The sequence below is a fragment of the Sander vitreus genome, chromosome 17 (genome assembly GCF_031162955.1).
Source record: "Sander vitreus isolate 19-12246 chromosome 17, sanVit1, whole genome shotgun sequence".
NCBI classification, from domain to species: Eukaryota; Metazoa; Chordata; class Actinopteri; order Perciformes; family Percidae; genus Sander; species Sander vitreus.
Window position 1 is genome coordinate 11,638,603 of NC_135871.1, and position 17,500 is coordinate 11,656,102.

The 17,500-nt window shown below is 40.2% G+C and overlaps 1 protein-coding gene across 4 annotated transcripts in view; it reads right to left on the bottom strand.

Annotated features, from left to right (window-relative positions):
- The window catches only part of tasp1 (taspase, threonine aspartase, 1), a 34,391-nt gene that overhangs the window by 9,135 nt on the left and 7,756 nt on the right, over positions 1 to 17,500 (bottom strand). For 2 of the 4 annotated variants that reach the window (XM_078272971.1, XM_078272972.1), the window contains exons 8-13: positions 17,439 to 17,500; positions 14,542 to 14,661; positions 10,286 to 10,364; positions 3,647 to 3,757; positions 1,839 to 1,946; positions 424 to 497 (exon numbers count right to left, since the gene is read on the bottom strand). The exon at positions 17,439 to 17,500 is cut by the window's right edge and continues 45 nt beyond it. In XM_078272971.1, coding sequence (XP_078129097.1) covers positions 424 to 497; positions 1,839 to 1,946; positions 3,647 to 3,757; positions 10,286 to 10,364; positions 14,542 to 14,661; positions 17,439 to 17,500 — 554 coding nt within the window. The remainder of the gene's footprint in view (positions 1 to 423; positions 498 to 1,838; positions 1,947 to 3,646; positions 3,758 to 10,285; positions 10,365 to 14,541; positions 14,662 to 17,438) is intronic. The other 2 variants (XM_078272974.1, XM_078272973.1) reach the window with 2 other exon arrangements.

Sequence of the window (17,500 nt, forward strand, 5' to 3'; positions counted from 1 at the left end):
ATTTTTATATTCTTCATTCCCATTTTAAATCCATAGTGTATCAGTCACAGTTATGATACTGGCGAAGACAGGTGACAACTTATTGAGTCATTTTCTCTGGAGGAATTGATAAACAACAAGACAAGAATCTGGCTAAAAGACGCCTCATTTCATTCATTCAACATTTTAATTCTGCAGTCAGGTGGAGTTTCTGAAACATCTGCCACAGTACTTAAACAGAATCCTTTGTTTTAATGATTTGTTCTAATTAACATCAATATAATGTAAAACAATCTTCATAAAAGTCTAATATATGGTTGTAACTACATGTGCAGTCTTAAAGTTTTGTTAATGAGGTAAGGATGATTAGGTTTCTATATAACCAAATTGTATTTGAAACTCATTGCAAGACAGACCGCTTGTCAAGCTAACTGGGAAACTCACCTTTGCTTTGCTATCTTGGGCAGACATGTAGCCAACACACATGCTCTCTGTGGTGTGACTCCATAGAAACTCCACTGTGAAAACACACAGATACAAAAGGTTAATTACAGAGTGAAGAGGAGAAAATAAATTAACATAAATACACATCGATATAAATGTAGCCTGGATCAACGGAAGTACATTTCCACGATAAAGTTAGTCCGACTGTGGCAAACAACCCAGAGCGTTTTTTTTCTCCTATCCTAGAATGTATCTGTGGAGTAGCTAGACCTTACGCCACATCACTGTGGAGATAGGTCTGGCAATGCGAGACAAGAATAAATGTAATAGTATAAATATAAAGAGCCTGGCGACAGAGCGAGGGTGTGGGGAGGGAACTAAACTAAAGGTTTAAACTTTTAGTTTAGTAACAGTCACATAATAATGAACCCAAATCAAGTCTTTCCATCTGCCAGAGGAAAACATTCGGCAGGTGACTCAGCGTGCTGAACTGCGGTAAACTCTGAGCATGCCCATTATCATTACAAATATACTGTATGACTTGCAGTTATGACATAACTGCAGAGTAAGGTAGAACGTGTGAGTTAGAGACAGATTACAGCACCCATAGGTTGTGGTTGACATACTGTTTATTCTTGTAAATCAACAAAGAGCCGTTTGCAGTCCACAGTAATCTGAGGTAGTCCACACCCTGCACAAGGGCTACGGTGCATAAAAACAGCATCAAACAGGGCCAGTACATCAGTGTGTAAGTGGTACTTTGGAGCATTTTATTAGTCAAGCTGACATACTGTATAACATAAATAGCACTTCACTAGTCATTTGCCTTTATGTTTATTTTGAAATCAAGATTTAAGCCCTCCTACATGGAATAGAGAACCATCTGCTCTACATTGTCAGGGAACTTAAACTCATCCATTGGTTTCTTTTGAGCTGAGGGTTCGATATACATCGTGTTAAAATTTCCGCAAAGGGCAACGGACAACATAAAAACCCAGTAGTAAGTCATATGGGCTAAACGTTTGGACAGACCTCTGATTGAGTCAAATTCCAAGATGGTAAAGCTTTGCAAAAGGAAGGATCATTCTCAGAAGCTCCAGGTAGAGAAACCAGTTCCGCCAATACAATCAGCCAAACTGGGCAGTAGTCAGAAGGCCTCCACTTGTCTGAAGATTAGCTGTTGATGCCATAGTGGGAGGTCTCGGTTCGAATCTGAGATGAAGGGTGTGAAACCAGAGACTGATTGTGCGAATGAAAACACGGACCACCCGCCAGGAAAGCCACAGTGCCTCCTCCCCCTGTTCCCATCTATCAGATGATGGATTTTTAAATATTAACAGCCAAATCTCTGCCTACCATAAGCTGTGGCGCCCGAGGTTTGAGTGTGATCATTCTTGAAATGATTAATGTCTTACCCAGTATACCCTGAATATTTTGTGACGGCGGAGGTTCCACACATCTGCAGCAGCGCAAGACAATTACTCCACCCAAAACACGATCTTCACCGGCCAGAAAGGGTGAGCCTGGACACACAGAGAAAACATCACACTTGAGATGACTTAACAAGGCATAAACATGGGGGGGGAGAGATTCTCAATCAACAAGTCTCTTGTATACTTAGTTTTCCACCCTAACCCTGAATCAAGGAGAACACATGAAAAAAAACTAGACAAAACACAGCCCTTTCAAACGAATTAAGGTGATCTAAGACAAAAAAAAAAAAATCTTTCTATTCAAGTTGTTTGCCTTTCTGGCCAAGTTAAACAACTGAAAGCAATTATTCGCATGGATTTATTTTATTTAGCAGACTGTTCAATTAACAAATATTTCATTGTTTACACTCCTGTACCACAATATTTAACCAAAAGAAAAACACCCAGCTACATAACTCAAAAAGAACTTTGAGTCAATTGTGTGGAATGAGAACCTCTCTCTTGTTTCCTAAATTCAAAAGAAGCAAACTTGAATGAGGTGTTGTGTGTATATATATAAAACTTGGATTGGCTGATCAATGAGGGGCAAAAAAAAAGAAAAAAAGGGCTCAGTTGGGAAAAGAACAAACTAAAAACAGCTACAGCGTGTCTTGAAATGTCTCAACACAGCAACAGGAAAAAAGAACAGCAGGACCAATTGATTGCATTTGATGAAAACACGTTTGCGTCTGCATGCCGTTGTTTCTTTCTTGCGTTTCACGCCGGTTTTGGTTCCATGTCGTAACGTTTTCCTCACTCTATAAAACTTTAACACTTTTGAGTGCAGCTTGGACAACATTCACACAAAATCCAGGTTTTTGTTGTACATTTAGTTATACCCTTCATAATAACACTGACAACTTTGCATGTTGTAAACTTGAGAGCAGTTCAATTATTGTCTAAATGTTTATTATTTTACCATAACAATAAAAGAATAATAAATTAATGGGATTTAACTATTTTATATTTGTGTGTGAACAATGAAAGTACTGTATTACACATAAACATCTAAAAATATCTTTTGTGTGTTGCCTTTAAAGATAATCTATTTAGAGAACCTGACAAATGTATCATGGAAGTTGAGTGAGAGTCCTCCACATCACAGACACTGTCATCATTGCTCTTGCTAAGGCAGGATTTATGGAGCTTTGTTTTGACTTAATGTGCATCTTGAAAGGAAACAGCAGAAGAATTAACTTCAAATTGACTTCATCCAGCCCGTCCAAACGTCTTGGTGTTACAGATGTCCATGACAAAGCCAAACTGGGACAGACTTTTAAAGGAGGCCAAAACAAGGCAGAAACCACCACGTTTCCACATGCTGTCTTCTCTGAGCTATCCCAGTGGTCATTCACAGGCGCAGCAAACACAGTTAACAAGACCTTCTAAAAAAACTGACCACTTCTGAGAATATGGCAAAAAAAAACAAAAAAAAAAAACATCTTCACATTAACTTTTAACAAAAACAATTGTGTCTTCCAAAATTATCCGTGGCCGTCAGCTGTGATGCGTGGAACATTTGAAGGTTTAAACAGTGAACGAAAACGATCCATAAATCAAAAGCTGTCTCTTCAGATTCTGTTATTTCCAATGTTTCCAAAGTTGTTAGCTCATTCCGTATGTTATGCAACATCTGTTTGTTAGCTTGATTCTCTCAGTACATAATTGTGTTTCTCGCAAAACACGTTCTTGACAAACAAATCTGTGTGTATGGAAAGTAGTGGGAGTCAGGCTGCATGTGGGTGACTCACTGATGAACTTGTTTTGCATAGCCTCCAGCAGTGCTTGATGGGCATCTTCAGACTGCATGGCAGCAGAGCATTCCCTTGCCAGCATGGTGCGAATCAGATGCTCTCCACAGCCTAGCAAAAAAAAGACACAGCTGAACCTGTCTCATTCACTTGCATAAAAGGTGCTCTAAGCGATGTCACAATGTTTTTTAGGCTACAACATTTTGTGTCACATACAGCAAACATCTCCTCACTATCCGCGAGCTGCCTGTCCCCTGAACACACTGTAAAAAAAACGCGGTCTCTGTAGACAGCCCAGGCTCCACAAACGGCAACAAAAACAAACTGCGCCAATCTGCACCACGAAACATAAACAGTGTTCCAGCCAATAACTGACAAGAAGGATTTGGGGGGGGGGGGGGGTTAGTGCGTGGAAGGGACGGGGAGGGGACAGGATGAGAAGGAGGGAGGGACAAACTAGCCTCCGTTTTGTTTGACAATACTTCGAACGTCAACAAGAAGTGACATTACCCTACATCACTTAGAGCACCTTTAACTCATTTCTTTCTTGCAAGCATGCACGCCTTCAATCAGAATTGCACAAGGTCTCCAGTGAGTTCCCTTTGAGATAGTTGAAGCACATGTAGTACAAACCACTTACGTCAAAGAATGCAAGGCACATTAAAAAAAAATCTGACTTTTTTTAATTTATTAATCACATCTTGATATTTTTCACATCTTGAGGTTTAAGTGAATTTTGAAGAGATCCGTATGTGCGAGCATTTCCTGATTACCATTTGTAATACTATGCTTTGATATTCATAACTTGTTAAAAAGATCAGTTTCCCAATATATCTGGTTAATAAGTTACATAATGGAAATTATTGCAAAATTAAAGGATTTACTTTTCAAAAGATGTGGTGCTACTGCAGTCATTTCAGCACATTCTCAGAGCGTGATGACTTTAAAACTTTATTATTTCAGGTACGTAACAATGACAGCGCCTAGGGGCTGCCAAGTACAGCTGGCTTGCTCAAGGGCACACTGACAGTAATTGCTGAGGGAGGGTATGTGTTTCTCATTTAGTTTCCCCTGCACAGATTCCCAGCTGGTCTGGGAATTTGAAACGGCAACCAGTATTAATTCCACTTCTGTTAACTCTGCTCTGCTCACTGCAGTATGTGCATGCATGCATGCATGCATGCATGCTTGTAACATGTATCACCATTACACATTTATGAATCAATTTTATGTTGATAGGTTTTAAATTAAGATATTATTAAAACATGTATTTTTGTAAGATGGTTTTCCCAGTTAGGTTGAAATGACTAAATCCCTTATCCTTTAACACTTCCAAGTCAAAACATAGCAGGTTTTTTTTTTTTTTTTCCAATACCTTAGATAATATGCTACATACTGCTTAAAAGACTAACACTGAAACCAATACCTTGTTGTTGCTAAGGAAAAGACATATATTGAATGCATGCTTACAAAATAATCTTTCTCAAATGTGAAGTGTGCAGGCACTCAGAAAAAAGACAAGAAATCTAAAAGTGAAAAGAAAACACATCTGGCAAAAGCTCCTGTTAAACTCCATAAAGACTGAATAATATAGCCTTGTTGTTTCTGTAAACACAAATGAAGGCCTCATAAAATATCAGGTAACTACAACAAAACTGAATGCAGATCGGTAACCGTGGAGACCAGATGCCTGGAGCAATTCAAAGTTCTTTTTGAACGAGAGCATAACGTCAGATTGGCCAGGTAACGTGCCTTTTGTACTGTGTTTACCGCAAACTGCTCTGTCCCAGGGGAAGTGGATATTATGGAGGCACAAACACGGTTGAGCGGGAACTGCAGCAAGATTCCCAGACTAAAGCAATTCAACAGAAGAGAAGTATAAAAAGAAAGAAGCCAACTAGGAGACACTGTACGTGACAGCCAACAGCAGCAAGAGCGAACAGTGAAGTTTGTGAGCTGTTCTCTCATAGGCCACAGCAGCAAGTGAAGGCCAGACAAAGCAAATCAACGCATATAAAACAAAGAATTATTTTTTGACCAAATCTAGAAACTTGACTCATCAGTCTACATTCTGCATGTAACTGTTACTTCTTACAAAACAGACTAAAATGGAAGGGGTGGGAGGGCAAAGTGGTGGTGAGGTAAAAGAGAGGAAAGAGCGACATATAGAGTATGGACCATGCTCCTCGAGTCAGAATGAAAATGATTGTTTTTCAGTTTCTTTTGATAGGAATGCCTTTCATGTTCGGAAAATTAAAAGCAGGTGTTATACTGGAACACATATTATGTTCTCCATACCCATAAGGAAAAGCTTTTTTCAAAGTAACATCAAAGGCAAAGCCACAATATAGTAAGACAGGAAAATACATACAGAGCAAACATCTACCCTTCCATCTACTGTCAAGGACAGTAGGAATGTTATAAAAAGGGATTTGTTTTATTTTTTGTTTCAATGAAATGTGCCAGAGAATTTCAGAATTGCCAGACGGGGGCATACATTTTAGATAGCAGATACTGCATTTGGCTTTCAGAACTGTAGTTAAAATTACAGTTAGTCCAAAGAATTGTTTTGGCTCATTATTATATGTTCTTACACTCCCAGAAATTTCTCACCAATTGCTGGTGATAATACTGTATATTCAGACAAGCTTCAGCGGTGCAAAATGCAGGCTATCTCAAATGCTCCAAGTACAAATGAATCAAGCTTCAGCCTGTCTGATCGAATCAGCTCGTCTGCACTCAGATGCATTAGGCTACAGATCCACATCAAAAGGTTTTAATGTTCCCCAGAAGCTATGTCGCAGACTTCTACACATCTTAAAGAAATGGGCTAATATCGGGCGCCCGGATAGCTCAGTTGGTAGAGCGGGCTCCCATATATAGAGCTTTACTCCTTGACGCAGCTGACCTGGGGCCGACTCTGACCTGCAGCCCTTTACTGCATGTCATTCCCCCTCCATCCCCTTTCATCTCTTCAGCTGTCCCGTCAATAAAAGGCCTGAAAATGCCCCAAAAAATAATCTTAAAAAAAAGAAAAAGAAATGGGCTAATATCGCCTCTCTGCCTCACACTCAAAATAATACAGCTCACAACAAGCAATGTTGCTTTCAGCTTAAAGGAGGCATGCACTCTCATTTTTGGGAAACACTTAAGCATGGTTTTTTGTTTGGTTTGGTTTATTTATGGATATAGAAAGACAACAAGGGGGGAGGGTATCCAAGGGATAACATGTAAAAGCGAGAAACACTTTTTTCCAACATGGTCCCTGATGTAAGAGAACAGGACATACAACACATGCAAACACATACAGTCCTCCTTTAAACAATAAAAAAAAAATAAAAAACAATACATATCAAAATACCAGATAAAACACCATGAGCTACAAAGCACTACATTACCCTGTCCCCAGTCTAGATTTTATTTTCCCCTAATTATCTATTTTATTCCATAAGTAGACCCTACCTTTATATCTAAAATCACTTTTCGTTGCTGCCATTTTGATATGAAGTGGAAGACTATTCCATGAAATAATTCCTGTATAAAAAAAAAGGATTTTCTTGCTTCACTATTCACACATGGCACCTTACATGAACGGACACTGGCCCTAGTCTCATGGGCATGTTGAGTACGCACCATCAAAATCTGAAATCCCAAATACTTTGGGGCTACACCCTTAATAATACTGTACATATGATTGAGTTTAAGTTGTTCAACCCTAAGCTTAACAGGCAAGAACTCAACCCTCTTAAACTCATTTCTTCCCACATGATACCTAGAAGGTTTAGACAGTATGAAGCGGATCATATTATTTTGCATAATCTGCATCTTGTTTTTCATTTTCATCGTCAGACCACTGTACCATGCCGAGCACGCATAATCAAAATGACATTGAATGAGTGCTGAGACGAGGAGCTTTTTATTTTTATTTTGGAGTCAAACTGCCTTGTATTACGGTATAAGAATTTCAATTTGCAGGCACTCTTGTTCAGTAATTTCTCTACAATGGAATATCCTGACAGTGTCTGGTCCAGTGTAATACCTAGATATGTAACAGAATTCTTTGTTTCAATCTTACGTTTGGTGCCAAATAGGATGCACTCAGATTTCCCTAGGTGCAATGACAGTCTGTTGTATACGTTGTGTAATATGTTCAAGAAAAATGCAACTTGTTTTTGAAATGGCAGTTTGGTCCTGAAAAGGGAAGCATGCCTTTGTCCAATTGACTCTCGTTAAAACCCTGAAGAGCCAGTGCATCAGGAGGTCCTCCTGTGTGTGCTGTCAGCAGAGGACGGGTAGAAGAAGTAAGGTGGCTGCTATCGTTTCTCTACATGCAAACTTGTAGAAGAATTTTATCCAATCATCTGACACCAATTCTGTCATTACTCTGCATTGTGTTTTACTTCAAATTGTTCTGGGCTGTAACTATTTATATTCATTTAGAATGCAGGTAACATTGCTAGAAGGAGATTGGTCTTGGTCTTAAGATCCTCTAAATAAGCACTGGTAAATTTCTGTTTTAGATTTATTACAAAATCAGCTAATGACCTGCTTCACTGTTCAGATAATTCTTTTATTTAAAAATGTCAAAAGTCCCAAAGCAGAGTGTTAAATATCCTCAGAATTTGCTTAATTGTCTCTTGTAGTTGTGAACTTATCTAGACATTTTAGGTCATTTTCATGAGGCTGATAAAAGACTAAAATGTATAATGTTATACTTAGTGTTGAAGATACTTATCTAATGCAGTCTATACAATCTTTCTATCATTGAATATCTATTTTGACAGCATCTGTGAGGGACAAGTCTGATATGACAGCATCTGAGGTAGCGAAATGTCTGGTGATAAACTATTGACAAGGTTTACCAGACTGTCAAACCTTTAACCTTGATGACCTGTTAACTGCAATGAAAATCAAGCAAGATTTCCAGCTTGGGTAGTTCAGCTTTCCACCTCTGCATGAGGAGAAACAATAGCAACCACCTACGTCCTCCAACTCCTCCTAAACATAGTAAAAAGAAAAAGGAAGAAGGACAAGCAGTACGTGACAGGTGACAACTATAAATCATTACCACGGCACAAAGTGTCTGAGAGTTAGCAAATAATCTGTTAACCGTTTCCTGCAGCAGAAAACTATACTGGGAATATACTGCAAAATCTTAAATTAAAGTGCTCATATTATGCTCATTTTCAGGTTCATAATTGTATTTACCAGAATAGGTTTGTGGGGTTTAACTTTCAGAAGACACCATATTTTTGAGTGTGAGCTCTCTGTTTTAGCTACAGAGTGAGACATCTCACTTCTGTTCCATCTTTGTTGGGAGTCGCACATGCGCAGTAAGTACTGCTAGCTTGTCAGTTGCAGAGTATGAGGGCTTGCCACGCTAGCAGCTAGGTGAGCATTATAACGTGTGACTTACAAAGTGACGCACGTTCGTCACGGAAGTAAAGGCTGGACTACAGTAGAGCTGTTTGGAGCAGTTTGTGAACAGGGTTTTCTCTGGAAGATGGTAAGTCCCTTTGGGGTGGACTTTGGGCTTTTTCACTTTGTAAACCTATAATGTGCACAAAAAGATATACAACACAATAAAAGGGGAAAAGCCAAAAAGCACAATATGAGCACTTTAATACATTTAGTTTTACAAATTGTGTTTTCAGTTTTAATTAGATTTGGATCTAATTAGTTAAAGGCTCCTCATATTGGTAGAATTGAAGATGCAGTGGGTAGAAAGCAAAAAACACCAGAACTTTAAATGGAGTGAGACCTCTTCCAGCAGCCCTGCCGCTCCCCTCTCTGTCGCACGGGCATATGGTATGCATGAGCAAAACAGCCAATAGAAACACTAGTTTTATCTCAGACCATTTGAATTCAATCAATATGCTGAAAGAATATTACAGAAGTTTTATCCAATGGCGCCAAAATTAATGTGCCTACCACAGCTTTAATGACTGTGTATAGCTCACATGCTAAAATAAAACCTAGTAGCCTCAATACTTGATCACTTTTTAAAAACTTAACTTAATTTATGGCCAGCTGATTTTCCTAAGAGCATATTATGCATCGTTCTTAATGTTATGACCATTATTTGGCCATAATGATTAAATAAATGAATTTTGTGACAAAATGTTTTTAGAGATGAGAAAATACTGCATACTTTCCACATACGTACTTCTCACTGATTTGATATATGATATAATTACTCATTTAGACCAGCAAAAGTTATGATCTAAATCTAGATAACTGCACTTGATATTTCGCAAATGTATCATCTTTCTGCTGCACTCCCAGCGGTTCTCCTCATCATATCTACAGCAGGTGTCCCATGACAAATGTCACTGCAAATCCAAAGAGCTTTGCAATGCACCTGGCATGCAGCCGACTAACAGAGAGCGGAGAATGATGACTCAATCAGTGGAGGAAGTGACTGATGAGAGTCACTCAGCAGGAATGGTTGGAGGTCATTGGAAAGTATTATCAGGCTTTTTGAAGTTTGAATCACAGAGGCCTAAATAAGAGGTTCACATCAAATATCGGTTTTGGATTCATATCATCTCCAAAACAAAAGGCAGGCTACATGCATGCAAACACACATATACTGTACACAACTGCAAAGTAGGTAGTAAAGAGTGTGATGTGGTATACCTGAGGTACTCACTGCTGTAGAGTGAGAGTTCATACTACAGGCATTTTCAGCCCAGCAGCCACATCCATAATGAGCAGCCTGAGAAAAGAGAGGATAAGAGGACATTTTAGATGAAAATAAGTTTTAAGTTTTTTTTAGTTTTGATATTCTGTTTTGGAAGTACTAAAACAATCTCAAATAATAACTTTAAGTAAGGCATGCTCATGGCCGATTACAAGATTTTAAAACTTACACTGCAGGCTGGGATGGTCATTTCAGCCTAATTTACATTTCCACATTATTCACTACACTAAAAGAACATGCCATATGCCTACTGTACTCACAACTCTATTGATCTGAGCTTCAGGTTTTTAAACAGCCAGTGATAGTGTTAATGAAGTCAATGCAGTAAATCCTACTGATTCATTCATTCTGTGCTGTCCCCATTGTTAAATTGTTGTTTTCCCCTGTTAAGCTGCTGTTCATACAAACTCATAACTTCCTGTAGCTGCCTCAAAGTAAAAGCGAATTCTTGTGTAGAAGGTCGCCCCATTCTTTTTGACTACCTGCATTAAGAAGCAAACGTTTAGCTCTATTAGGTACATCAAACAGCAGCAATGCTGAATTAACACAAACGTTAGAAACAAAAAGGAGGGGGGCAAAAAGATGGGGGGGGGGGGGCTTATTTAGTAACAGCTGCTCGCTACCAACTCTTATCTGCTGCTTTCAGTTTTTCTAAAGCTGGATTGATTGAGTTCATTTTTGGCCACTGGAAGGCATAAAAACAGACAGCCGTGGCACACTGTCGCCTTATTAAAAAGGTGCTCTAAGCGATGTTAGGTGACTTTCTTGTTGACTTTAGAAGTATTTTCAAACAAAATGAGGCTAGTTCGCCCCTCCCTCCTCTTCATCCCGTTCCCTCTCCCTCCCTTCCGTGCACTAACCCCCCAACCCCCACCCCAAATCCTTCTTGTCGGTTATTGGCTGGAACGCTGGAACACTGCTCATTATGTTTGGTGGTGCAGGTTGGCCAGTTTGTTTTTGTTTACGTGTGTGGAGCATGAGGTGTCTACAGAGACCACGTTTTTTTACACCATGTTCAGGGGACAAGCAGCTTGCGGATAGTGACGAGATGTTTGCTGTATGTGACAAAAAATGTTGTAGCCTAAAAAACGCATGACAACGCTTAGAGCACCTTTAAGTCGTTAGTGGTTAATGTGTTGTTGTTGCGTTTACAGATCCAGCAAACACATTTTTCCACTGGCATTGTTTTTGTCCACTCGAGAGTCTAATGGCCAACCTGCATAGGTGGCATTTTTTATGTCCGTCACTCGCCTGTCTCACCGAACAGCTTGATGCATTTAATTTGAAAACAATGCTGAGTCCTTCCTATCCTCCTATATAAAAACTATTATTGTCCAGTAAATTTCTGCTCTCAGTCAGCCTGGTGCAGACAGTTTGGCTGGCTACTGTCCTCTCAACACCTCAGGAGCTGCTGCCGACAGACAGACAGCTGATTCTGAAGACGGAGACAGTCGAACGGAGGTTGGAGTCAGGGCGGATTAAACAGACTAAACGTTATCATAGCTTTTGGGGTAAAAATGACTGCCTGCAGAAAACCGGTTTCATGAACAGTGAGACAGCATCATACAGAAAAGGTCTAGGCTGTAAAACCAAAAACAATGAGTTGAGTAATAAATAACCTGGTTTAGGAGGTGGTCCACATTAGATTCAGATAATTTAGGCAGGGAAAAAGCAGTTTTTGTTTTACTGCTGCTACTATTCCAAGATGCATATCATTATAATTTGACACAAACTATATGTAGGTGTATACTATATAAAATAGAAATTCTACATTATCGTACTAAAATATATCACGAATCAAAACGGTCAATCCGCAGAGAAATACACACAGCCCGTGTTCAGAAACCTGCCTTTAAACGAGCCTTCAGGACTTCTGTATGGTTGTGATGTAACACTATACAAAATATATAGATAGAAAGTGCAGCTACAGTGCGGTTACAGTCACTCCCCGGCTGCAATGACTGTGCAGAGATGCCAAAAGCGCAGATGTGCAAGACCCAGAGACGCTGACCAATCAGGGCAGACTGGGCTTTTTCAGGAGGGGGGCTTAAAGAGACAGGCACTGAAACGGAGCGTTTCAGACAGAGGGTGAATACAGGTATCATCATCATCATCATCGGCGGTCACTCGAAACGAGTAGGACTATCCTTCTTATTGCCTTCTAGTGGGTCTTTAGATGGCTGTACAGGCCAATACGTGATCTTGGGGCAGTGTGGGCAGGGGAAAGTGGAGGTGGTAGAGGAGCCTTTTTCTTTTTTTCCTTGCGGTGCTGTCACTTTGTCTCTGTGACACAGCAGAGTTACATTTCATGGCGCACAGCTCCTTCCTGCACAGTTGTCTGCTCCTAGTTGCTTACTGGAATTTTGAACTTCTTTAGACTGATCTTAATATAGTCCTTGAAGCGTGTTTTTAGACCACCAGGGGCTCGCCGACCTTCCTTCAATTGGGAGTATAGGAGCGGTTTGGGGAGACGAGTGTTTGACATGCAAATAACATGGCTAGTCCATCGAAGTTGGTACTGCATTATTGTGATGTTGATACTGAACATGTTGGCTTCCTCCAAAACGCTGATGTTGGTACGTCTGTCCTCCCAGTTGATCCTCAGAATCTTCCTGAAGTGTCTTTGATGATGTTGCTCCAGGGTTCTCAGGTGCCTGCTGTAGGTGGTCCAGGATTCACACCCATACAGCAGGGTGGGGAGGACCACAGCTTTGTAGACCAGGAGTTTTGTTTGGGCCTTTAGGTCTCTGTCTTCAAAGACTCTTTTCCTGAGTATGCGCCACTGGTCCAGCTCAGGCGGTGGTTGATTTCGGAGTCGATGTCAGCTTTTGAGGAGAGGAGGTTGCCAAGGTAAGGAAAGTGGTCAACATTTTCAAGGATGATGTTGTCCACTTTTATGGTGGGGTGAGTTGGTGGCTGATTAGGTGGAGGTTGAAGTAGGACCTGGGTCTTCTTGATGTTTAAGTCTAGACCCAGGGCCCTGTATGCCTTGGCAAAGGCATTCAGGATGCCCTGGAGGTCTTCTGTGGAGTGTGCTACGATGGCGTTGTCATCCGCATAATAAAGCTCCATGATGGTGGTGTTCCTGATTTTGCTCTTGGCTTTAAACCTGTTAAGGTTGAAGAGCCGGCCATCAGTTCTTCACCAATGAGGTGGAGTAAGGTAGCAATAAAGATGGCAAACGGGGTGGATGCTATGATACACCCGTTTGACCCCTGTTGCTACTGTAAAAGGCCCAGACTCAGAGCCGCTGTTGCTGAGCACTGTGGCTGACATGCCATCATGTAGTAACATCAGTATTCTGACGCATTTATCATGGCAGCCATGCCTTGATAGTATGCTCCAGAGAGCCTGGCGGTCGTTTTTTAAAGGTTGTTTTTGTTCACGGCATTTTTCCTGCAGTTGGCGTGCTGTGAATATCATGTCTGCTGTACCTGTGGATGGGCAGAAGCCACACTGAGATTCAGGGAGTACTTCCTCAGACAGTGGTAACAGTCGATTGGCAACGACACAAGCAAGCACCTTGCCTGTTGATAGGAGTGAGATGCCTCTGTAGTTTCCACATTCAGCCTTGTCCCCTTCTTAAATCTAGAGAGAGCTTTTTCCCCAGACCTTAGTAGGGCATGGATGTGGTACAGGAGTTCTGGTCCACCACTCTTCAAGATCTCCGCTGGGATCCCATCTGGTCCAGTGGCCTTGTTGTTCTTTAGGCTCCTAACGGCATTTTGGACCTCAGTTCTGTTGGGTGGTTCCCCCATGTCTTCTCTGATGGGACTCTGAAAGATGTGGCTGATGCTATCTGGTTCAGTTGTGCTGTCGCAGTTGAGGAGTTCCTGGAAATGCTCTTTACATCGGACGTTAATGGGCTCATTGTCTTTCAGCAGCTCCTGCCCATCCTTTGAGCGCAGGGGGTTTAGGCCACGGTGGCTTGGGCCATAGACAGCCTTAAAAAAAAACTCTGGTGTCACCTGAGTCGGCCAATCTCTAAATTTCAAGAGCTTTTTCAAGACTATATTCAGACTGACAGTATGAGAATAATTGTGTGTTTTTTTAACATTAAAGCATGTAAACATGTTCTAGTAGAACCCCAAAAGACGAGTGTAAACCTGAAAATTAGCATATGGCCCCTTTAAAGAAGGTATGTGGGTAAAGACACAAACAGAGAAAAAGGAGGAGGAGAAGGCCTGATTACCTGGCCAACCCTGCCGGGATGTTTCATGGCCAGACCTCCACTGGACACCGCTGCAGCTACATTCCCTTCCAGGTCTATCACAACGGCTCCCACTGTGTCGAGGCACCCTGAACCATTTTCCTATATCACAGTAAGGAGAGCAGTCACATGAGAATGGTTCTCATTTCAGGCAACTTAAAGTAGGAGAAATCCAAACATTCACATTCTGAAGCAAAGACATCATCTTTGACTAGGGACATTTCCAAAATTAACAATGTAACGCATGCATTTATGAATCACTCTTCCCTGCCCTTCATATTTCATCAAAACTGTGCTGTTGTGATTTCAATCAGCTGTTTTTCTTCCCTGATTGCAGTTTGCTTTGGAAGTAACTTGTTTGTGAATCATCCTGACTCAGACTTCATGATGAATAGAGTTCTACAGGGTAAATGTGCAAAATGGCATTATGATACATGATCAGAGCTCCACTCCTACCAGAAACTGAAGATCTTGAAAAGCAGAGTAAAAAAAAAGTAGAAGACTACAGCGTTTCTCATGTTCTCCTAAATCATTCCCGTCTCTGGGCTTTTGATGCCAAAAAGAACAAGAGCCAAAGACCATCCTGTCATTCCTTATCAGTTTCCTTAAATGAAAAAAATCCACAGTAAATAATAACTGTAAAACGTAAGGACATCTTTAGAATTATATTAAAATGCTTTAGATGTTCCTATATATTCCTATATTGCACAAGAAAAAAGAATGGAAAGATTTTATTGCATTAAATGAACACTAAAACATGGTAATGGTAAAGAACCTTAAAACCAGACTTATTACGATAATGCTTTTTGTTGAACCCATAAGATGCTAATTGCCATCCTTGGTACAAAAAGAAGTTACTTCCTGCTAATTGACTTTATATGTTAATTGTATTCTTTTTTGTATTAATTGTATGTATATGTATAAAAATGAAAAGACAAGGTTGATGCCAAATTCCTGTAAAACCTAAAAAGACAAGCTAAAACTCTGACCATGGCATGCATGTGAACAGAGTATCAGTTACTGTATGTTCAAATCAGAAATGGTCACATATTAATCTTTAATAGGTCAAGCAGTTTTGTGTAAACATGTTAAGAGACGGAGGAGAACTGTGGGCAACTCAAACCTTAAACTGTCATTAGGCTAACAAGCCATTTGACACAAAATCAATCATTTACTCATATATTACTTACGTAAGTCAACAAACAGTCCATCTTAGTTGTTAGTCTCTCTTTTTGTGGATATATCATTAATATTGAAGATTGATGTTACTGAACTAAATCAACAATAATGGTGTTTAAAAAGATCCAATGAAGCATATCGGGCTGTGGCTGTTTACACGTTTTACTCCATTTAACACTATTCACATCTGAACCAAGATAAACTCTCCCACCCTGTTCTGTGCTGCTGCCACTGCTAGTGACTTTAGAGCAGAATGGCAAAATGAGGCGACTCTCAACTGCTTTCTACACAACTCATCATTAAAGACACTCTCCAGTTGTGCTGCTCAGGGCACTGAAACTTTGCACTAACTCTTGTCAACACTTTAATCGTTTCCTGGAACAATCTGTGCAACCTGGTAATGACATTTCCTTTAATGACCCTGTGAGAATGCGAGATCATAACTGGCAGAATATGTCTTGATGTTATGATATGATACATTTCAGTTTGATGCCATATATCCCTGTGCATAACTGCAGGTTTGGAATCTGCAGAGTGGGCTGAAAGCATGATAAAACCACACCAATTTCATCACTAATACAACCCTGTCATTTGTGTTTAAAGGAACACGCTGACTTATTGGGACTTTAGCTTATTCACCGTATCCCCCAGAGTTAGATATGTCAATACATACCCTTCTCATCTCCGTGCGTGTCCTAACTCTGTCTGACGTACCCACCGCTAGCCTGGCTTAGCACAGATCCTGGAGGTAACCGGTTCCATCTAGCCTACTGCTCCAATAAGTGACAAAATAACACCAACATGTTCCTATTTACATGTTGTGATTTGTATAGTCACAGCATGTACAAATAACAAGGTCACATGAGACACAGCCATCTTCTAACCGTATATAAACTGGGAACTATATTCTCAGAAGGCGAAGCACTGCTACTTCTGCTACTTGGGCGGAGCGATTTGCTCGCAGCACCAGAGAAGCCCTGTGGTGAGGAGCAGAGAGTTCGCCTGGAGTTCGCTCAGAGTTGGAGTAATATAGCAGTGGGGGCATCAGACAGTTACGACACGCACAGAGATGAGAAGGGTATGTATGGACTTATCTAACTCTGGGGGATACGGTGATTAAGCTAAAGTCCCAATAAGTCGGCGTGTTCCTTTAAGAGATCCAAATCACTTTTTGTGTAATAACTGAGAAATTAAATCAGTGTTTTAATTAAAGCAAAACACTGTTTAATCCAAGTGAAGTAGCTTTATTTTTTATTAGAACTTATTTCAGGCACAGTATCACTTTGCTCTTCAAAAGGGTATTGATGATTAAATGGTTACAATAATGTTAACTCCATTGTGATTTACATAAATGTTTTACATTTATTTTATCAACAATAGATTGTTAAACCTTGTCTAATATTTTAATGTACGCCAATTAGGGAACGTTTTAGATTTCATTTGGCAGGCCAGATTTGGCCAATAGTCTGCTATTTGCTATTTGTTTAGTGCAAATGATGCCCCTGGTCAGATGGTTAGATCTCAACCCCTTATAGCATCTGTGGGATTAAGAAAAAACAGGATGTTCGCTGTGAGGAATACTACTATAAAATCAGCATGAAGTGGTGGGTCCATTCTGACTCAAGTGGTGCAACTAAGAAAGAATTAACTTGATGCCATTAAAATATTTTTATCTCTATATTTTAAGACATGGTACTTACATTTTCACTTGATTGTCGTCTTTTCTTCGCGTGATTATGTCCTGTGTCAATTTTTTCTGCCA